The sequence below is a fragment of the Caretta caretta genome, chromosome 9, assembly GCF_965140235.1.
Source record: "Caretta caretta isolate rCarCar2 chromosome 9, rCarCar1.hap1, whole genome shotgun sequence".
NCBI lineage: Eukaryota > Metazoa > Chordata > Testudines > Cheloniidae > Caretta > Caretta caretta.
The window spans coordinates 69,870,778-69,894,918 of NC_134214.1; the positions used below are offsets into that span (position 1 = coordinate 69,870,778).

Consider the following 24,141-nt stretch of genomic DNA (forward strand, 5'->3'; position numbering starts at 1 on the left):
AATGCAAGCTTTCTTGACTGGACAAGCGCTGTAAGGACTGACCACTGCGTGAAAAATATCTTATTAGACAGGAAAGTAACTTGTTAATAAGTATAGACATAGATTGCATTTTACATTTTTTATCTGTAACCTCATGTTTCCAAATCCTTAGAGCTTGCTTTTATTTAAATCTTTATTTCAAGCTCCCAAATAAATTTCAATTTGGTTTTACTATAGATACATCTAAGTGCCTTGTTAAACAGAGAGTGCTGAATGGAGGTGAAGCCAGTAAACGGAGATACACTGCTTCCATGGAGGCAGTGGCTCTGTGTACATGGCAGATGTCCAGAAGATAAGGAATTGGGCACTCACGTGTAACACAGTATGGTGGGCTAACTGCTAGTCTGCAAAGGGAAAGATGGGGCTCACAGAGCTCCGAGAGGCACGCTTGTGTTGCCAGCACCTGGTAATTGTGGACAGTTTCCCGAAATGGGCACCCCACTGTGAGTAAATGGTGGCGATCCACCCCCGGACACCTTGCTTAACCCTGGAAAGTGTTACACTGACACACGCTCCCTCACATGGTTGGGCTACACATGACCTAGTACAAAAGAGATACAGTGTAAGTGAGGTAACATCTTTTATTGGGCCACTTCTGTTGGTGAAAGAGACAAGCTTTTGAGCTACACAGAGCTCTTCTCCCAGACCTGAAGAGACCTTGTCTCTTTCACCAACAGAAGTGACCCAATAAAAGATATTACCTCACCCACCTTGTATCTCTAATATCCTGGGACCAACATAACTACAACAACCCTGCAAACAATTACGTACAGAAGTCTAACATGGACCTTCCCATAACCCTGGGAGAAGCAGGAATGAAGTTAATGGTTGGGCAAAAGAGCAGCTGTTCAATCTTCAGACTTACTATCTCCCTTGAAAATGCTTTGCTTTAATTTATATCACATGTTGTATCAAGACAATTAGAGAAAAGGGTCTAGTAATTGCCAGTGTTGATGTACCAGAGGCAAACTCACTGGAATCTTTGTCTATGGAATACTCATTTATTTTAATTAGCTCTTAACAGCTTATAATAGAATTGTGGCTTAGCTGAAATTGGACAGTTTTTATCATATAATTATGTGCTGGACTGAGGAACTGATAGGTAAACTTGAACCAAATGGGATTTTTTCTTCATAAGGCCTCCCTGCTGAAATCAATAAGGAGTTAAGTGCTCACAGAAGATTCCTGATTTCATGACCCCCACCCTTTTCTTTTTTACCTTTGTTGCTGATTCTTTTGCTGATGCTGCTCAAGACCCACTCAATTGACCAATTTTTAGTGCCTGTATGCAACAGCAATACTAAGGTCTCAGAGAAACCTCTTATGTTGCAACTAACTGTATTTCTGGAGTGGTTGCTTATCAAGGCATGCAGCTCATTTTAAGTTATAATTATCTGGAGACTCAAGCCTGAACTAAGATGTCAGTAGATCAATAACAAAAAAATACAAATAATTATGGAGGGCAGGCTACGCAAACAGCTATGTTCTTTCTATGTGTGGGCCTTCATTTTAATTACCAAAACTAAAACTACATTCATTTGCAAAGGCTTTATTTTAGATTCAACACAGATCAAAAAAAATTGTTAAGGATGAAAATCCATCTTTAGACAAGTTAACTAAGCATAGACATTGCAGTATGTAGCATGCAGTCAAGCATCATATTCCAAGGCACCACTTAAAGTGACCGTACCATTTACGGGAATTAGGGACAGGAGGATAATTTCAGTTTTGACTCTGATTTTTTTGGCTTTTCCAGGTTTAAGCTAGAAAATTAACTTCCTTTTCCAAATCTGCCAGTAACAATGTATAATAATATTTAAGAATATGAGTTACCTAATCAATTGCCAAGGACTACCCCTTTTAGTTAGAATGAGGTAAGTGCACAATCTCCTGCAATTAATATAAAGGAACACACAAATTAAATTAGGAAATGTTGCATTTCACAGCTCTGTAACTGACTCGTACAGATATTTTTATTAATTCATTCATTTTATTTTATTTTTTGATTGATTGATTTTTGCTAAATAGCTTTTTAAATGGAATGAGAAAGTCCTGTTTATTTATCTGAACATTCATCCACAGAAATCTTATTTCATTAGTCTTTTTAGACTGACTAGCATTAGGTGTCTCATATTTCTGCAGTATATAATGAGGTGATATTGTCTGTATCAGTATTTACAGGGCAAACTGGCTTCCATTTCTCTGAAAATTACTCTGAACATTTTTGTTATTGTTCTAAAGATTGGAAACTGATCATTTCAGTTTCTAGACTTGACAAAGTTAATTCTCAGTGCCAATAAATAATTAGTCCTCCCATTCACCCTGCAGGTCCATAGCCTGATTTTTCAGATAAAATATTTGTATATTAAGATTAGCATTAAACATAGCTAGTACAGGTACTTTACTATTACCTGGAGTTGCAACTAAAAAAGGAAACTGTGTCTGGCAGTTGGAAGAAAAGGTTGGGTTTTGTGGATGGCCAACTTCCGCCCACATTTTATAGGTTTCAGAGTTTTTAGCTCACTTTATAGGTTTCAGAGGTTTTAGCTCACTTCATCGGATGCATTCAGTGGAAAATACAGTGGGGAGATTTTATATACACAGAGAACATGAAACAATGGGTATTACCATACACACTGTAACGAGAGCGATCAGGAAAGGTGAGCTATTTCCAGCAGGAGAGAAAAAAACCTTTTGTAGTGATAATCAAGGTGGGCCATTTCCAGCAGTTGACAAGAACGTGTGCGGAACAGTGGCGGGGGGGGGGGGGGGATAAACATGGGAAAATAGTTTTACTTTGTGTAATGACCCATCCACTCCCAGTCTTTATTCAAGCCTAATTTAATGGTGTCCAGTTTGCAAACTAATTCCAATTCAGCAGTCTCTCACTGGAGTCTGTTTTTGAAGTTTTTTTGTTGAAGAATTGCGACTTTTAGGTCTGTAATCGAGTGACCAGAGAGATTGAAGTCTTCTCCGACTAGTTTTTGAATGTTATAATTCTTGATGTCTGATTTGTGTCCATTTATTCTTTTACGTAGAGAATGTCCGGTTTAGCCAATGTACATGGCAGAGGGGCATTGCTGGCACATGATGGCATATATCACATTGGTAGATGTGCAGGTGAACGAGCCTCTGATAGTGTGGCTGATGTGATTAAGCCCTATTATGGTGTCCCCTGAATAGATATGTGGATACAGTTGGCAACGGGCTGTCCTCTTAGGCGCTGTGAACCGCGGCCAGTGGGAGCCGTGATTGGCCGAACTGGCGGACGCGGCAGGTAAACAAACCTGCCCGGCCCACCAGCAGCTTTCCCTGAACAAGTGGCATCCCAAGTTTGGGAAACACTGGCCTAGATATATCTAGAAAAGGCATATCTTTTGGGGTGATTGATAAACCCGGATGCTATGGGATACAAATACTTAAGCACAACAGAATGGGTTAAGAAGAGAGCTTCAGCATTAGCTTGACTTCCATTAATTTAGAAACTTAAAGGCTCAAGTGGCCAGCTGAGTAAACAGGATATGTCCAGATTATATATGCACACAGGCTTTGTGAAAATGCCTTAATTTCTGTGGGTTGAAGGGAGCTGAATGTAGAAGATTAGCATAAGAACAGAAGACAAAATTACCACTAGTCTTCAGAAGAGGTCACTAATCAAGAGGTTTTCCACACAAATCCAATTTATTGAATTTTATGTTTTGCACTTTATAATAGTAAGTACATAGAAGATAGCTAGTGAACAGGGGACCGCGAACAGGGGAGCTAGAAAGGGAGTTTGTAGGAGGGAATCATAATATAATCACTATGGTTAGGGCCGTTTGCCAGTGCCAATACTGCTCCTGTCTCCTCCACCTGTGCCCGTATCCAGACAGACACCTAACCATGGATGCCTCTACCCAGATCTTGGTGTGGACTTGCAGAGACTCTGGCCTGCATTTCCTACTCTCAGAACGCCAGGCTGGGGGGACCATCCATTGTGAAAGGTGCCTGCTGGTGGAATCTCTCAGGAAGCAGGAGGGAGAGCTACAGAAGGAGGTGGCTAGGCTGAGGAGCATCTGTGCCCAAGGGGAATTCCTCGAGAGTATTCATATGGAAATATCCAAGGCTGAGGAAGCTATCCAGCTACAGAGGACTGATGTCACACCACTGGGAGAGTAGGATATGGCTCTGTCACAGGGAGGACACTGACAGCTGGTAACTTCTGGCAGCAGGCAGTGCTCCACCCCTACCCCCAACCCAGCCACCCTGGTTATGGAAAACCATTATGCTGCCCTGGCAATGAGCGACGAGGAATCACCCCCAAAGTTGGAGGAGGAGAAGCCAAGGCTGGGATGATCGCAGCCACCACTCCCAGGAGGAAATGTAAGGTAGTGGTGGTTGATGACTCTCTTCTGAGGGGGACAGAGGCACCCATCTATCGCCCTTACATGGCATCCCAGGAGGTATGCTGCCTGCCAGGGGCCCCTAGGCAAGACATTACAGAGGGATTGTCGAGGATCTTCCAGCCCTCTGACTACTACCCCATGCTACTCATCCATGTGGGCACTAATGATACTGCAAGGTGTGACCCTCAGCAGATCAGAAGTGACTACAGGGTTCTGGGAGGAAGGGTGAAGGAGTTGGGAGCACAGGTGGTATTCTCTTCATTCCATCCAGCCAAGGCTAGGGGCCCAGGCAGAGACAGATGCATCTTGGAGGTGAATGCCTGGCTGCAAAGATAGTGTTGTCAGGAGGGCTTCAGCTTCCTTGACCACAGGATGCTGTTCCAGAAGAAGGACTGCTACACAGAGATGGGGTCCACCTATCGAGGAAGGGGAAGAGCATATTTGGATACAGACTGGCTAACCTAGTAAGGAGGGCTTTAAACTAGGTTCGAAGGGGGACATGTGACCAAAGCCCACAGGTAAGTCAAAAACATCGAGACCTGGGAGAAGGGACAGAATTTGGGGAGAGCATGAACTGTTATAGCGGGAATAAAAGAGAGAGAAGACAGATCTGGGGGGAAATCAAATCAGTATCTTAGATGTCTGTATACTAATGAGAGAAGTATGGGGGGAAAGCAGGAAGAACTTGAAATGCTAGTAAATAAACACAACTATGACATAGTTGGCATGACAGAGACTTGGTGGGATAATACGCATGACTGGAATATAGTATAGAAGGGTACAGCTTGCTCAGGAAGGACAGGCAGGGAAAAAAGAGATGAGGTGTTGCCTTGGTATAATAAAAATGTATATACTTGGACTGAGGTTGAGGAAATAGGAGACAGTCTTGTTGAAAGTCTCTGGGTAAGGATAAAAGAGGTAAAAAAAAGGGTGATGTCATGGTACGGGTCTACTACAGACCACCAAACCAGGAAGAAGAGATGGATGAGGCTTTTTTTAAACAACTAACAAAATCATCCAAAGCACAGAACTTGGTGGTGATGGGGAACTTCAACTACTCAGACATCTGTTAGGAAAATAACAGTGCAGGGCACAGATTATCCAACAAGTTCTGGAAATGTATTGGAGACCATTTTTTCATTTCAGAAGGTGGAGAAAGCTACAAGGGGAGAGGCTGTTCTAGGTTTGATTTTGACAAATAAGGAGGAACTGGTTGAGAATTTGAAAGTGGAAGGCAGTTTGGGTGAAAGTGATCACGAAATAATAGAGTCCATGATTCTAAGGAATGGTAGGAGGGAGATCAGCAAAATAAAGACAATGGATTTCAAGAAGGCAGACTTTAGCAAACTTAGGGAGTTGGTAGGTAAGATTCAATGGTAAGCACGTCTAAAGTGAAAACAATTGAAGACAGTTGGCAGTTTTTCAAAGAGACATTATTAAGGGCACAAGAGCAAACTATCCCACTGCATAGGAAAGATAGGAAGTATGGCAAGAGACCACCCTGGGTTAACCAGGAGCTCTTCAATGATCTAAAAATCAAAAGCGAGTCCTACAAAAAGTAGAAACTAGGTCAAATGACAAAGGATGAATATAAACAAATAACACAAGTATGTAGGGACAAAATTAGAAAGGCCAAGGCACAAAACAAGATCAAACTAGCTAGAGACATAAAAGTAACAAGAAAACATTCTACAAATATATTAGAAGCAAGAGGAAAACTAAGGACAGGGCAGGCCCGTTACTAAATGAGGGGGGAGGGAAATAACAACAGAAAATGTGGAAATGACAGAGGTGCTTAATGACATCTTGGTTTTGGTTTTCAGCAAGAAGGTTGGTGGTGATTGGACATCTAATATAGTGAATGTCAGTGAAAATGAGGTAGGATCAGAGGCTAAAAGAGGAAAAGAACAAGTTAAAAATTACTTAGACAAGTTAGATGTCTTCAGGTCACCAGGACCTCATGAAATGCATCGTAGAATACTCAAGGAGCTGACTGAGGAGATATCTGAGACATTAGCAATTATCTTTGAAAAGTCATGGAAGAGATTCCAGAAGACTGGAAAAGGAGAAATATAGTCCCAATCTATAAAAAGGGAAATAAGGACAACCCGGCAACCCAGGGAATTACAGAGCAGTCAGCTTAAAGTCATGGGAGAGATTCCAGAAGACTTGAAAAGGGCAAATATAGTGCCAATCTATAAAATGGGAAATAAGGACAACCCAGGGAATTACAGAGCAGTCAGCTTAACTTCTGTACCCAGAAAGATAATGGAGCAAATAATTAAACAATCAATCTGAAAACATCTAAAAGATAATAAGGTGATAAGTAACAGTCAGCATGGATTTGTCAACAATCATGCTAAACCAACCTGATAGCTTTCTTTGACAGGGTAACAAGTCCTGTAGGTGGGGGGAAGTGGCAGATGTGGTATATCTTGACTTTACTAAAGTTTTTGATACTGTCTCACATGACCTTCTCACACTCAAAATAAGGAAATGCAACCTAGATGGAGCTACTATAAGGTGGGTGTAACGGGCAAATGGTAATTAATTCAAAAATGATCTGGACAAACTGGAGAAATGGTCTGAAGTAAATAGGATGAATTTCAATAAGGACAAATGCAAAGTACTCCATTTAGGAAGGAACAATCAGTTGCACACATACAAAATGAGAAATGGCTGCCTAGGAAGAAGTACTGCGGAAAAGGGATCTGGGGGGTCATAGTGGACCATAAGCTAAGTATGAGTCAACAGTGTAACACAATTGCAAAAAAAGCAAACATCATTCTGTGATGTATGAGCTTCAGTGTTGTAAATAAGACATAAGAAGTAGTTCTTCTGCTCTACTCCGTGCTGATTAGGCCTGTCATAAATATAAAGGGAAGGGTAAACCCCTTTGAAATCCCTCCTGGCCAGGGGAAAGCTCTTCTCACCTGTAAAGGGTTAAGAAGCTAAAGGTAACCTCGCTGGCACCTGACCAAAATGACCAATGAGATGACAAGATACTTCCAAAAGCTGGGAGGAGGGAGAGAAACAAAGGGTCTGTGTGTCTGTCTATATGCTGGTTTCTGCCGGGGATAGACCAGGAATGGAGTCTTAGAACTTTTAGTAAGTAATCTAGCTAGGTATGTGTTAGATTATGATTTCTTTAAATGGCTGAGAAAAGAATTGTGCTGAATAGAATAACTATTTCTGTCTGTGTATCTTTTTTGTAACTTAAGGTTTTGCCTAGAGGGGTTCTCTATGTTTTGAATCTAATTACCCTGTAAGGTATCTACCATCCTGATTTTACAGGGGGGATTTCTTTACTTCTATTTACTTCTATTTTGATTAAAAGTCTTCTTGTAAGAAAACTGAATGCTTTTTCATTGTTCTCAGATCCAAGGGTTTGGGTCTGTGGTCACCTATGCAAATTGGTGAGGCTTTTTATCCAACATTTCCCAGGAAAGGGGCGGGGGGGTGCAAGGTTTTGGGAAGTATTTTTGGGGGAAAGACGTGTCCAAACAGCTCTTCCCCAGTAACCAGTATTAGTTTGGTGGTGGTAGCGGCCAATCCAAGGACAAAGGGTGGAATATTTTGTACCTTGGTGAAGTTTTGACCTAAGCTGGTAAAGATAAGCTTAGGAGGTTTTTCATGCAGGTCCCCACATCTGTACCCTAGAGTTCAGAGTGGGGGAGGAACCTTGACAAGGCCTCAACTGGAGTATTGTGTCCTTGGAGCCACATTTCAGGAAAGATACAGACAGACTGGAGAAAGTCCAGAGAAGGGCAACAAAAATGATTAAAGGTCTAGAAAACATGACCTATGAGGAAAGATTGAAAAAAATGGGTTTGTTTAGTCTGGAAAAGAGAAGACTGAGAGGGGACATGATAGCAGTTTTCAAGAACATGAAAGGTTGTTACAAGGAGGAGGGAGAAAAAAATTTCTTCTTAACCTCTGAGGATAGGACAAGAAGCAGTGGGCTTAAATTGCAGCAAGGGAGGTTTAGGTTGGACATTAGGAAAAAAATCTTAACTGTCAGAGTGATTAAGCACTGGAAGAATTGACTAGGGAGGTTGTGGAATCTCCATCACCGGAGATTCTTAAGAGCAAGTTAGACCAACACCTGTTGGGAATGGTCTAGATAATACCTAGTCCTGCCATGAGTGCAAAAGCTTGGACTAGATGACTTCTTGAGGTCCCTTCCAGTCCTACGAGTCTAAGATACAAGTTCTAATTATTTAAATGTTGATGGTTTTGCAAAATAACAGTGACTGTTCTATACTGAACCACATTTATGAACCACATTCTCTAATGTTTCATCACCCAGTAAGTCCAGGGCCTGAACTCATATACAGAGCAAAGCAAGAGGTTCTTACATTCACAGATAGGGTATGTTGATCCACTTAACTGATACATCAGTACTAAATGCCTCCAATGCGTAATCTAATAGTAATATTAGGGTTAACATTTTCAATTTGGGAGATATATTTGTCTTTTGCTGTGTGCTGGATTTCATAGCTTAGCAGATCTCCCCATCTGTCCATAAATGGGGGCTGCTCAATGTCCACAGCAATGGCTCCTTTTTACCATGGGGGTGGGGAGAAGTCTATCCAGCTCCAGCCCCCAACAGCACAAAGTGAGAAAATCTCCCTGAAAGAATACTCAGAGATTTTCCCTCCAAAAGCCCCTCCCTGTGTGTTTTAACATGAGAGGGATGGCTTGGCTTCTGGTCAGGGTGCAAAGCACTTACAGAAAAGACAAAAATTCTGTGCCTAGCTCCATCTGTGGCTACAGGCTATTGAGAGTGCATAAGAATTACACAAGTTGATTTACTTTATGAAAAATGATTAGTAAAACCCCTGTGGATTTCTTAACTGTACTGTGGCGGGATATAAGATTAGTGTAGCAATTCCCATCATCAAATGTATTTACTGTTAAAATATTGGATTAGTGATGTTGTTATCCACTGTTCCAAGATTAAAAAGTGATTCTTTAAAACTGTGAAGAAAAATACTACGCTCCATCACGTGTAATTAGGCTTGCAGTGTGAGTGTGGGTTTTTTTCCCCTTCCTATTAAAAAATTCTGCTCACTAAAAAAAAAAGAAACGCAGTTCCCTTATTTTGCTTTGTAAAGAGAAAGGGTCATACTAACTCGATAAAATTATCCCTATGTATTTCATTGCACCTGCCAGTCAGGCTCCTCAGCAACATCAGGTCATCATAAATAACCAACATCCCATACCTTGTACTACCTGGTCTATAAAACACACAGTGATGTACATGCCAGCTGGGAATAATTATAAGTGAGATTTTAATCACTGGACATTTAACCTTCCTGAAGAAAGGTCTTTTTTTTTCTAGTGTTTTGTGAGAAGAGGGTGTTGTTGACCTCCAGTGTCATCATCTTCTGGGTTTTGGTTGAGAATATAGGCTGAGGGATACGGGGTGGTCAGTTAAGAGTGGTTATTTGCTATATTTGTTAGTCTGGATTTTGACCAAACAAATCTTTGTTGTTTGCCTTTGCTTATGTTTAAAGGTATAAAGTGCCTAGAGTTGTTAGGCTAGGTGCTTAAAAAGAAATACATAAAAAAGATTCAACTGCCATTCATTTCCCTCCTCTCATGTAATGCTGCCAACCATCTCTGAAATTCCTTGGGTACTTTAGATACAGAGTGCAGACAGTGCAAAGAGTGTGAACAGAGGAAAGTTTAATAATGCACACAAAAAATCTGAAATTGACACAATGGTATTTACACCCTACTGGCCTTAGTGGCAAAAGCTGGCAGGTGCCCACTGCCGCAGAATTTATCTAGCCAACTCCAGGCATTGTTCCCATTACTTATCCTATTAAACTGGATCTCAGCCCTTAGCATTCTTCTTTCTTGCTCTAGGTTAATTCTCCCTCCCCCTTGACCTCTTAATCCACGATGCTGACATAAAACACTATAAATGAGAGTACCCAATGCTAGAGCTTGGTTTGACTTTAAATTGCCCTATGTCTACCTGACCCTCAGAAATCTAGGCTATTTGCATGTATTCTTAACTGCAGCTGACGCAGTTTTGAATAACCTTGACACAGTTTATCAGCCAAATGTTTAATCAGGCAGTGCAGCAAGAAAACGTAACCACAACAATACAAGGTATTTAACATTTCAATACAGTGTATAAGCTGATGAGAAGCTCATCTTAGCAGTCACTATCATGTACCCTTTTCCTGGTGCTCTCTTCCTCTGCAAAAATCTTGTCTAAAATTTACTGGAGAACTATATATAATCGTTCCCTGATGTTGTCATATGTTTTATGTTCCACACAGGAAAGTTCAATTTCAAATCACTGGGTTCATAGTGAGAGCAACAGAGAACTGTTTGAATTAATTAGGGGTCATAGTGGAGGTAAAGGATTTTGACTGTGTGTTCGGAACCACAAATCCATGGCTTTGACGGGACTCCTTTTCCACCCATGCAATGAAGTGTCACTGAGAAAGCTTTGCTGGGATTCAGTTTTCCTGGAAGAGGACAACTGAATTTCAAACTGTCTGGCTTATGGGTCTATTTATAACTGCTATAATTGGCTGGAATTTTTGGGGGGAGGACCAAAACCACAATGGAACTGAAAACAAAGAAACACCCCCACAAGAACACTTACCTTGTCTTACTCTCTATATGCAAAACTGTCCAAACACCAATATCTGCCTGTGTCTCCACTTCCTGTCATCGGGACACAGATGTGGTAGTTTTTGCTTCAGTGATTGTGCATGTGACCAGATTGGCCTCTGAACACTGAAGATGTGCTACAGGCTGCAGGGTTTATTTCCTTTTGTTGATAAAATGCAACCTGCTATTAAGTGGCTGACTTTGAATTCTCAATAAATAATACAAATAACTTAGTGAATTTTTCTATCAATTCCAAGAGAACTGTTGAGTATCCCTTTTAGAAAAGAGGCACTCATTCAGCCCCATTTAAATATCATATTCCTATAAATAGCAGTTGCTTCTTCCTATGGTGCTTCCCACTAGATTTTAAGCATATTCTGCTTGCTTTTAGAGTTGGGAACCAATTTGCTTTATGGGCACCATTTGTACCATTTGCCCGTTGCTCATAAAACAGACAAAGCCTTTATCAGTACCATGAATTTTCACTCACTTTATACAAAATGTCTAAGGAGGGATTTGCAGTAGCCTGAATTACATCCATGAAAGAATTAACAACTAATTTAATTTTCTGCTACGATAATGGCCTCAGTGTTTTACATTTTGTTGATCACATTTCTTCCATCCCAACAAAAAACTCATAAAAATTGTATCTGGTTTAAATTTTTTTTCTAAATAACTAAGTAAGATGAGTGTCCAAAACATTACATTTTTAAAGCTATTCAGTCACACAAGCAAATATGAAGTAAAGTAAGGATTTGTTCCTAATCTGAGATAGATGGATATGGAATGGCAAACATAATACATTGAAAAATCCCATGCAGCATGAGTGAATGCAACATATTGGCTGGTGTGTGTATACAACTGTCCCTAATAAAGGTCATCTTTATTGTTCGTAACTATTCCTTTAGCTTAAGGCCTAAAGTCCTGTGCTTTGGAAGCTAATGATTCAAGGCTTTTACTTTCATTTCACATGCACATTTTACCTAGCAACAGGGATATCTGTATATATGCAAGCACAGTTCAAGAGCATATCATTCAAAATCAGCAGTAATTCAATCCCATGTCCATCAGACCTCAATCAAGTCTTCAGATAATGAGATGCTGATTTTCAAGGAGCAAGCCCCGAGGTGCATGAACAGTCAGCATCATGCCTCATGTAAACATTCACTTACTGCAAAAGTTCACACAAACTATTTTGAGAGAACACAAGTGGATGTTCAGTTCCAATTGTGAGTTCCCATGTTGGATTTTCTGCATACACTTGCAACAAATATGATTGTAAAATGTCATGGGCTCCAATACATAATTCGTTTTTAAAATCAGGCCCTAAGTGAAGGCAGAGCTGCTTGAGAGGAATGCTCACAGTGTAAAACGTCTGGCAGAACTCTAACTATAGGCAGAAATTACCAAGTGTACAAGAGCACTGTAATTACAGTGGGTCAGTCCTCTTCCGACACCCCCATCCAATATTTATACATAAATGAAGGCAGGGCTGATATGTAAGAGACAAATAAAGGAAATGGCTCTAAATTCCTAAATTTAGCATAATACACAAATTAGTAATAAATGATTTGCCAAAGTAAATACTCCAAAATAGGATCCTATTAAAGCATTGTGTGTTCCTGAAGGTAAATGTTGCATATCAATATTCTCATTCATCCACCTCCCTGTCTTCTGATTTGAATAAGCATCACATCTTTTCTGGTGGGTCAAACTGTTGGACCTTAAGATTTAATATGTCAAATTTATGAGCCTTCGCTTTAAGCTGTCATTCTGTAGGCTTAAATAGAATTCTATCCCAGAAGTTAATGAGCTGTTCATAATTTCCTAAGACACCATTTGGATACTGATTTAATTTTAAATTTCTATTTTGTCACTGGTTTATTTCAACCCCCATTATAATGATGTGTGTCAGGAAAAAGGTCCATGAATGACGTGAGCTGACATCCTTATATTTTTTTTTGAGGGTATGAAACATGCGGTGGGGGTGGGGGGAGGGAGGAGAGGGGGTGAGAAAAAGGAAGCAGATCTTAAGAGGGCTAAGCCAAATAACATAGCACTTACAGCCACATTAACCATGGGACTCTCATAGAAGAGCCTAAAGCAAATGCCACATGATGCTACCTACCACAGAGCTACCCATTACAGTGCTTCTTTGGAGACTCAATTTGATACTGTTAAGACTCACAGAAATGAACACTACTATGCTACTGGGGAGCAGAGGCAAACACAGAAACTTATCAATAATGTGGTTCCTACCTACCTGGGGCTGAGTCCATGATTCCAGGCTTGTCTCTTTCAAAGGGCTCTGGGGTCTTCCCTTCTCTTTTGTGTGCTTTTGAAGGGAGAAAAAAATGTGTCAGGTTATCTGCTCAGCCAACATTCATATGAACACTCATTTTCTATTGTAAGGTACAAATTACAAGACATGCATAAAATTCAGACAATGATCGTCAACCAGAAATGCCTACATTTCCAGAGGTCACTGGGATAGGTCTCAGAGTAGCAGCCGTGCTCAAATAAATTTGTTAGTCTCTAAGGTGCCACAAGTACTCCTTTTCTTTTTGGGATAGGTCCTTTTTTTTGGACTCAGTACATAACCCAGTTTTAATGTAGCAGTAATGTAGTGAGGAATCCCAACAAGATTGAATCTCATGCTTTGTTGAATTGAACAGCAGCACTTTTTCAGTCTTTCTTGAAAGCTCTTTTATAACATTAGATATAAAAGTAATAGATAGCTCTGATACAGCAATTTTCATCTAAACATCTCAAAGCGTTTACAGATGGGGAAACTGAGGCACAGAGAAGAGATGTGACCTTCCCATCACCACACCACAAGCCAGTGGAAGAATCTGGAATAGAAACCAGACTCCTGATTTCAAGTTCAGTGTCCTGTCCAGTAGACCACATTGCCACGCCTCATTTATTTTGGCAAGCGAGGACATACCATGAATATAACATCTGTTACCCACAAAGCAACTGCAATTAATTTAAGTGTGGCCTATCAAAAACAAAACAAAAATCAAACAGAAAGCCCCTCCAAAACACCTACTTTTTAAACACTGTGTTATTGAGGTTTCTTTCATGCTTTTGGCTGATAGCCTTTCCCTTTCCTTAAAGCTCTTTATAATAGGAGCTTAGAAGGATGTGCTGTTTAATAGCTCATTGACCCTTAAACTCTGAGAATTCTAAAGAAGTGGCAAGACTGACCCCAAATCAAAAGTCTTTACAATCAGATGACTTAAAGGAGCCCTTGAAGAATTATATTTGCTGACTCTTCATATTCCCAAGTAAATTACTGACATTTCCAAATCACCCTGCCAACTTGTCAATGTGTATAATTGCTCAGCTCTGCTCATAAATGTTTTGGATTTTATGAGTATAGGGATTGAGTGCAATTTCAACTACCAGAGAGTCATTGTTAAAGTCTTGTGTGAGTATATTATGCCTACCCACACATATAACAGGTCTGAAGATAAACAGCAAACATCACACTTTTCATAACACTAAAGTGGTCACTACCTATTTTTGGCAGTGTCTTGCTATATACTGCAGAATAATAGATTTGGTAAATAGTAAGACATCATCTGATATCCTGAAGGGCATTGACTAAGATTTTTCAATAAAACTAGAAGAACTAAACTGAATGTTGGCTGGAAGCATTAAATAAATTTTCCTAGATAAATGGTCAAATAAATATATCTATCCTCACACAGAGACTGATATACAATAATAATAGATAAAAGTATCCCAGGAGTATGCTATTACAACATTCAGACTAATACAGACTTCATTAACAGTAGTTCTATCAATGGAAGCTGTGCATTTTCTCATTTTATATGTTCTTCTGTACAAGATTTCTGTTTTGGACTTTCCTAAGAAATATTACATGCTGTAGTGTTGTTCAAGACAGCAATCACATTTAGCAGTCCTGCTAAAGACAGAGATGGTTCATGAACCCATACATTACTCCCAAGAGGGAAACAGCATGATCCAAAGGTTAGAGCACAGGATTGGGACGGAAGAAACCTGAGTTTTATCACAGACTCTGCTTATGACTCATGGTGTAACCATGGACAAGTCACATACCTGCTTCTTGTCTGTTTCTCCATCTGTAAAAGGAGAAATATACACTTTTGTGAAGTTCATCACCATCCTCTGACAAAAGGCACTATTAAGGGACAGATTTTATTGTGACATCTTTATTTTCGTAGCTGTGAAAGTTTACACTCTGACATGCCATGTTATGGGAGAGCCTAATGACATGTCATAATGCAGCACAACAGTGTCATATATGAGTGTCTCAGATCATGGCGAGTAGTGCAGTATAAATACATAGAAATGTGATCAGCCAAAAGATTTGCTGTCTCTGGTAATATATATTTTTAGTATCTGATTAAAATGAAGGATGTCAAAAACACAGTCTGTAGGCTACCTCAGCTATCTTCTGTTTGTATGGATTACTGAGAGTGCCAAGTTCAAATGACCATGGAAATAAACAGAGAATTTAATTATGGTAGATTATATAATGGCTGCAGATGGTGGGGGGGGGGGGGGGGGAGCATCTTGTTTTAAAATTGTACAATTACACATCCCTGTCATTTGCCTGTGGTGTTGGATGATGTGATGACAACTGAACATGATTCAGTGTTCAAATATGACAATGAATAGATTAATTTTCTCTGAGGGAAAAAAATACCAGATTTAGTGTGAATCAAATCCAATTAAAAGGGGCATATTTGTTTCATATTCTGTGGGGGAAAGCGATGTTTTTTCATATATACACAAGTATAGGTAAATATATTCTACTTTTAAGCCGAATAAACAACACACATGTGTATATATCATTAGTTAGTAGTAGTAGTAAATACATTTACTGTGGTACTACCTAGTGGCAAATGCCATGAGAAACACATTGTGTTAGGTGCTGTAGAAATACTTAAAATATTTATTAACTAGTTTTGATAAAATAAGAACCCTTCCAAATATTTTGTCCATTTTTAGTATCAAATTCCAAAAATCCTTCTAATGAGGCTTGGAAATGTTGGCTAACTGGTTTTCCACTTCCAGTTTCTGTCCAGGAAAGGCAACAGAACTGCTCAAATACCGGCAAGAAAGGCTGTTCTTTTCCTAGGGCAGTGTTTCCCAAACTTGGGACGCCGCTTGTTCAGGGAAAGCCCCTGGCTGGCAGGCCCAGTTTGTTTACCTGCTGCGTCTGCAGGTTCAGCCGATTGCGGCTCCCACTGGCTGTGGTCACCACTGCCAACAGGGGCTGCGGGAAGCGGTGGCCAGTACGTCCCTTGGCCCGCACCGCTTCCCACAGCCCCCATTGGCAGCGGCGAACCGCAGCCAGTGGGAGCCACGATAGGCCAAACCTGTGGACGCGGTAGGTAAACATACCAGCCCGGCCTGCCAGGAGCTTTCCCTTAACAAGCGGAGTCCCAAGTTTGGGAAACACTGTCATAGGGAATTGCCAGCTATGATCTGAAATGAAAATGCCACAAATCTGATCAGGAAAACATGTTTTCATAAAAATTTCCAGGTCAGTTTTCCAGTCTCCAGAAACTTCAAAACCAGTAGTAACTTGACTACTACAGAAAGAGGCAGGAGGGGGAACAGGAAGATGCTTGGAAACAAAGAGAGGGACTGAGATCAGGAAGAGGAACTGGGCACTATCCTTATGCAATGCAAAACTCTTTAAGATAAGTTATTTTTTCATAATAAATGAGAACTATGAGCAAAAATCCATAACAGTCACTGGAAAGACTACCATTGACTTAAGTTTGAACATTTGAACATTCAGAAGAGAGGACACTCCATGGGGGGGGGGGGCGGATTTGCTCATGCCCCCCACCCCCAGTCCTGCCCCACCTCCACGCCTTCCCCACCCCCATTCCAACCCCTTCCCCCAATGTCCCCACCCCAACTCCACTCCCTCCCTGTCCCATTGGACCCCTTCCCCAAATCCCCACCCTGGCCCCGCCTCCTCCTCTAAGTGCACCGCATTCCCCCTCCTCTCCCCTTCCTCCCAGCTGTGCAAAACAGCTGTTTCGCGGTGCAAGCGCTGGGAGCTAGGGGAAAAAGCGGGCACTCTCTCAAGTGATCAACTTTCACTCTTTCTAGAATGATCAACATTCACTCTCTTTCTTGAAAGATCAACTCTTATTTGGGGAAAAATAATAATGGCAAAATCCCGGACGTTTTTAGATATTTAAAAATTCCTCCCGGACGGCGATTTAAAAACCAAAAAGCCAGACATGTCCAGGAAAATACGGACGTACGGTAACCCTACCTAAGTGCACTTTGGATCAAGCCCTGAGGATGTAACTTTTGAAAAAAATGCGTGCATACACCAACACTTTATACTTTGCTGAGTGGCTTTCAAACATTAACAAATCAACACGCAAACCACCCTTGGTGAACTAGGTATCGTAAAAGAAATGTGATCATCACTCCAGCCACCACTCATATAGTACCACCTCAGGAGTAAAAATATGTTTAGAACAGGAAGCCAAGGCTAGCATCCTTTCTCTTTCAAGAAGTGGCAAGAGAAACAAGTGGTCAGGATCCTGATTTTATTTTTCACCCATAGTATGAATTCTATACTTGACAATCTTCTACCTTGCCTTTTGCAGAAGTAAGCATCATATATATTATCAGTTGTTATTTAAAATAATCACTGTCTCAATTTAAGCACTATTGTGTCTTGTTTTTAGCAACCAAGCGCCCATTTCTAGGGAAATGCAAGTGGCATGATGCCACAGTGTTATAAAACAATTCTTGTAGTTTTTAATGGATAATGCTGAGTGTCACCGTGTTGTTTTAACAGCCACTTCACTCTAAGACTCTAACAAGTGCCAAAAATGTGTGCTACTCAACCTTCAAAAAATAAATTAAAATTGCGGTGAATATATGTTCACCATTTAATTAAATGTAATTCCTTGAGGAAGGGGGTAAATTATTAATGAGTCCTAACCTGTGTAGTTGGACTGGATATGTGCAAAAAGAGAAGTTACCAGACAACCAGATGCCTGCTCCCATACTGTCAATTTTATAAACAAGCAAGCACAGAATAAATAATGGCCTAAGCCTGATGTATCATTTATCTCCATTTTATGGAAGCATCTGATGACTTGTGGGTGGCTGATGTACTCTGAGAAGCTAAGAGTTAGAACTGGAATTAAAAGTAGTAGCTGTCAGGTTCCCATTTATTTCTTTTTAAACCTAGCTTTCCTCCCTCTAGTCCATTGGTTTTCAACCTTTTTTCATTTGCGGGCCCATAAAAAATTTCAAATGGAAGTGCGGACCCCTTTGGAAATCTTAGAAAATAGTTTGTGGATTCTCAAGGATCCGCAGACCCCAGGTTGAAAAGCACTGTTCTATGATAATGACAACCTTTTGCAGACCCTTTAGACCAGTGGTTTCCAAACTAGGAGTGCCGCTTGTTCAGGGAAAGCCCCTGGTGGGCTGGGCCGGTTTGTTTACCTGCTGCGTCCACAGGTTCGGCTGATCGCGGCTCCTACTGGCCATGGTTTGCCGCTCCAGGCCAATGGGGGCTGCGGGAAGTGGCGTAGGCTGTGGGACATCCTGGCCGCCCTTCCTGCAGCCCCCATTGGCCTGGTGAGGTGAACAGCGGCCAGTGGGAGCCGTGATCGGCTGAACCTGCAGACACGGCTGGTAAACAAACCAGCCTGGCCCGCCAGGGGCTTTCCCTGAACAAGCGGTGCCCCTAGTTTGGGAACCACTGCTTTAGACATAGTCTGTGGACCCCCAAGGGTCAGTGTTGAAAACCAGCGCTGCAGTCAAAACAAGTTAGAACTGACCCAAGCTAATTTTCTGCAGGTTCATTAAAAAGTTACATTTACAAGGCATTAATGAACTTTGTAGCTCAATATTAACCTGGCCAGAAGTCATAGGTTCTCTGTGCAAATAAGCCTAAAGGGCATCAGGGCAAAGGAACAAAAAGAAAATGCTTGGGATTAAATTATGAAGGTATTGAAACCCTACTGAATTCCAACAGGATACCATATTTCATCAAGCTGTATGGGAAGAAAAAAGTCTGCTAGTTCCCTGCAAATGCAGAGTAAGTGGATGATTGTGGGAAAATTACCAAAGACCAGTATAATTAAAAAGCAAATGGGTCATTACCCTACAGTAAATAATTTTATTTGTACAATACAACAACCAAAAAACCCACAACAACTCTACACTATTAGACTTAATCTATTTATTACTGCAGCTTTACAAAGAGATAGGCTGGTTTGCTACAGTACCAGAAAAATATAATATTCTATACCATGTCTTCCCTGTTAGAGACATTGGCTGTGAATGTTGGAGCATGGTCTGAGAGAAGATGCTGAAATATGCTACCACAACATTTGTCCTCTCCTCCACCCTGGCCCCCTCACCTGGTCCTGTTCTCCCTCCTGATCTCAACCACAGTGGTTTCACACCCTTTTTTCTTCCACCACACCCTTTCCTCCACCATTCCCTGGTATACTCTGTCTGAGCTGCTCAGAAACTCCCCAGGCTCTCTTCCATGAATGTCAAGTAATTCCTACTCCCACTCAGATTGCCTTCCAAACTCTTTCCTCACAGTACCTTTCCTGATCACACATTTCTCATCCACAAGTCAATACTGCCTTTTCCTATCCCACTTTTTAATACACCATAATAGAGGCTCAACTTAAATGTATTCCCCAAATAAAAAAAAAACATAGTAATAGAACCAAAAAAGTGCCACTGTGGCTAAACAACAAAGTAAAAGCAGCAGTGACAAAAAGGCATCCTTTAAAAAGTGGAAATTAAATCCCAGTGAGGAAAAGAGAAAGGAGCATAAACTCTGGCAAATATAATTAGGAAGGTCAAAAAAGAATTTGAAGAACAACTAGCCAAAGACTCAAAAAGTAACAGCAATTTTTTTTACATACATCAGAAGCAGGAAGCCTGCTAAACAACTAGTGGGGCCACTGAATGAACAAGATGCAAAAGGAGCACTCATGGATGATAAAAGCCATTGCGGAGAAACTAAATGAATTCTTGAATCAGTCTTCACAGCTGAGGATGTGAGGGAGATTCCCAAACAGGAGTCATTCTTTTTAGATGACAAATCTGAGGAACTGTCCCAGATTGAGGGGTCATTAGAGGAGGTTTTGGAGCAAATTGATAAACTAAACAGTAACAAGTCCCCAGGACCAGCTGGTGTTCACCCAAGAGTTCTGAAGGAACTCAAACGTGAAATTGCAGAACTACTAACTGTGTAGATTCTGTACCAAATGACTGGAGGATAGCTAATGTGACGCCAATTTTAAAAAAGGGCTCCAGAGGTGATCCCGGCAATTACAGGCTGACTTCAGTACTGGACAAACTGGTTGAAACTATAATAAAGAACAAAACTGTCAGACACGTAGATGAACATAATTTGTTGGGGAAAAGCCAACATGGTATTTGTAAAGGGAAATCATGCCTCACCAACCTACTAGAATTCCTTGGGGGAGGGGGTCAACAAGTGCGTGGACAAGGCGATTCAGTGAATATAGTGTACTTAGATTTTCAGAAAGCCTTTGACAAGGTCCCTCACCAAAGGCTCTTAAGCAAAGTAAACTGTCACAGGATAAGAGGGAAGGTCCTCTCATGGACTGGTAACTGGTTAAAAGATAGGAAACAAAGTGTAGGAATAAATCGTCAGTTTTCAGAATGGAGAGAGGTAAATAGTGGTGTTCCCCATGAGTTTGTCCAATTCAACATATTCATAAATGATCTGGAAAAGGGGGTAAACAATGAGGTGGCAAAATTTGCAGATAATACAAAACTACTCAAGATAGTTAAGTCCAAAGCAGACTGCTAAGAGCTACAAAAGGATCTCACAAAACTGGCTGACTGGGCAACAAAATGGCAGATGAAATTCAATGTTGATAAATGCAAAGTAATCCACATTGGAAAACATAATCCCAACTATACATATAACATGATGGACTGTAAATTAGCTGTTACCACTCAAGAAAGATCTTGGAGTCATTGTGGATAGTTCTCTGAAAATATCCACTCAATGTGCAGCGGCAGTCAGAAAAGCAAACAGAATGTTGGGCATCATTAAGAAAGGGATAGATAAGATAACAGAAAATATATTGCCTCTATATAAATCCATGGTACTCCCACATCTTGAATACTGCATGCAGATGTGGTCACCCCACCTCAAAAAAGATAAATTGGAATTGGAAAAGATTCAGAAAAGGGCAACAAAAATAATTATGGGTATGGGAGAGCTGCCATAGGAGGAGAGGTTAATAAGATTGGGACTTAGGGGGGATATGATAGAGGTCTATAAAATAATGCTGGTGTGGAAAAAGTAAATAAGGAAGTGTTATTTACTCCTTCTCATAACACGAGGGGTCACCAAATGAAATTAACAGGGAGCAAGTTTAAAACAAACAAAAGGAAGTATTTGTTCACACAACACACAGTCAACCTGTGGAACTCTTTGCCAGAGGATGTCATGAAGGCCAAGACTATAACAGGGTTCAAAAAAGAACTAGATAAGTTCATGGAGGATAGGTCCATCAATGGCTGTTAGCCAGGATGGGCAGGGATGGTGTCCCTACCATCTGTTTGCCAGAAGCTGGGAATGGGTGACAGGGGATGGATCACCTGATGATTACCTGTTTTGTTCATTCCCTCTGGGGCACCTGGCATTGGTCACTGTCGGTAGACAGGATACCGGGCTAGATGGACCTTTAGTCTGACCCAATATGGCCATTCTTATGTTCCCTTTCCTCCCAATGCTGTCTCCTACCAGTTGACAGAAGAAGCAAGGGCAGAGTCTTTCACACATCCCAACAGCCAGCATAATAAGGGATATACCAGAATGACCATAAATTTAGGCTCCTTGATTTTTGCAGCACCAATACTGGATCCTGTGGCAAGCTAACATTTAGTCAGCAGCCTGCAGGATGTGAGGAACATATTCACAGAGATTTGTTTTCCATTAAACATAAAATGAATAAAAACAAGCATGTTCTCTATAATTCAAGAAAATAATTCATTTTCTGGAGGGTTTTTTTTTCTATGAATCTAATGCTATTGCAGAATTCAGCTGTGGAAAGCTTCAGAATACCGTTCCCATATGCCACAGAGTACAAAGGGCCTTATTTGCAACTACTTCCTTTGATGTGGATGTAACCCTTTGGGGGCAAAGGGTGCTCCTGAAATCACACACTGAGTGTCTAGGAGACTTGCCCTGGACTACAGCAACAAAGGTGGCAGAAGCTCAGGATTCTATTTCCCAGATTGCATAGGGTCCAGGGCATAGACAGAGCTAGCTAGCAAACAGAAATCAATCATAAACAGGACTCAGAAACAAAGGGTTTTACTTTTGGCTTTGGTTGTGTTTGCAATGTAGCATGGAGAGAAGCATCACAGCCAGGGAGGAAAGTCAGAAGATTGGGAAGAGTCACAATCAGGCTACCATGAGCCAGTTTCACTGCACACTGGAATCCAATCTTACCACGTGTGATGTGGGTAATTTGTAAGAACACTCCTATTTATTTATTTTGCTATTTTGTTTTAAGCCAGCTACCGACTTCAGTGCTGCACTGAGCTTCAACTCACTACTTGCCAGGCTACTGGTAGCAGAGAGCACAAGGCAGTTTGTACAAGCTGCACATTTGGAAGGAGTAGAGTTTATATATTGTTGGCTTTGTCTTTTATTATCCTGATCCCTTTTTCCACTGTTCCCTACCTTGAATTCCCCATACCTAATTAAGTCCCAGTTACTGTTCTGTTACTCTGGAAATTGTGATAGCTATTTTATTTGTTGTGCTCTGACTGACACTTCTCTAATCGATTGCGTGCTAAATATTTTCCCAAAGGACAAGCACTCTGTGTTCACTGCACTAGAAGGGGTTTCCTTGGAAGGAGGCACCAGGCATCCTTACAGATGAACCCAGGTCCCATAACCCTGAGGAGAAAAACCTGCAGCCACACATCAAGATCGGGGTTACATGGATGAAATGATACGGTCACTTAATATGTCATGTTAATGTCTGTGTCACTTACTCAGTTAGCCATCCACTCCCTCATTCATTAAGGTAAGCAACAGAGTAACCAACCATTCAGAATCTCAAGCTGGAAGGCCCCTGTTTTTGGAAAAGATAGGGCTTTTCAAAGTCTGAAGTAGCAAGTATAGAATCATAGAATATCAGGGTTGGAAGGGACCCCAGAAGGTCATCTAGTCCAACCCCCTGCTCGAAGCAGGACCAATTCCCAGTTAAAGTAGAGTCAATCACGTAGAGCAGTGGTTCTCAAACAGGGGTTCAGGGCCCGCTGGGGGGCCATGAGCAGGTTTCAGGGGGGACTCCAAGCAGGGCCAGCATTAAACTTGCTGGAGCCCAGGGTAGAAAGCCGAAGCCTCACTGCACGGGGCTGAAACCCCACCACCCAAGGGCTGAAGCTGAAGACTGAACAATATAGCTTTGCATGGGCCCTTGGCATGGGGCCCCAGGCAATTGCCCAGCTTGCTACGCCCTAACACCGGCCCTGGCTTTTATATGCAGAAAACCAGTTGCTGTGGCACAGGTGGGCCATGGAGCTTTTATAGCATGTTGAGGGGGCCTCAGGAAGAAATAGGTTGAGAACCTCTGAGGTAGAGTCACAGAAAGAATGGCTATCGTCTAACATGGGTCAAGGAACTTTCTCAGAATAAGGAAAGCAGCATTATCCTGAACAGCTTCCCTCCTTCTGCTTCATTGTAGAACTTCTACCTACAACGTTCCCCTGCTCCCTTAGGTCAAGCGACCTTCTACAAATCTAAACATACAATAGAAATAGTCTCACGGAGTCCTTTTGTTTGTGCTCCTTTTACTTCCCCCCTCTGACATTTAAGCTTAATACAGAGAAGGAAATTCTATTCATAATGAGAAGATGCATTGATTGATTTCAGTCTGAATGGTACATTATGGTTTCATCAGTTCAGTTAGAGCTCCCTGAGCTCCTACAGATGCACCAATTACAAATTCTGTGGCAGCTAAGCATGATTTTTAGGATAAATTAGGTTCCCTTCACTGCACGTTTAGCAGAGCACTAG

At 41.2% G+C, this 24,141-nt stretch overlaps 1 protein-coding gene across 5 annotated transcripts in view; it reads right to left on the bottom strand.

Annotated features, from left to right (window-relative positions):
* PCDH11X (protocadherin 11 X-linked) overlaps positions 1-24,141 on the bottom strand; it is a 992,740-nt gene that overhangs the window by 497,659 nt on the left and 470,940 nt on the right. For all 5 annotated transcript variants that reach the window (XM_048863059.2, XM_048863058.2, XM_075132425.1 and 2 more), the window contains one exon: positions 13,324-13,395. In XM_048863059.2, coding sequence (XP_048719016.2) covers positions 13,324-13,395 — 72 coding nt within the window. The remainder of the gene's footprint in view (positions 1-13,323; positions 13,396-24,141) is intronic.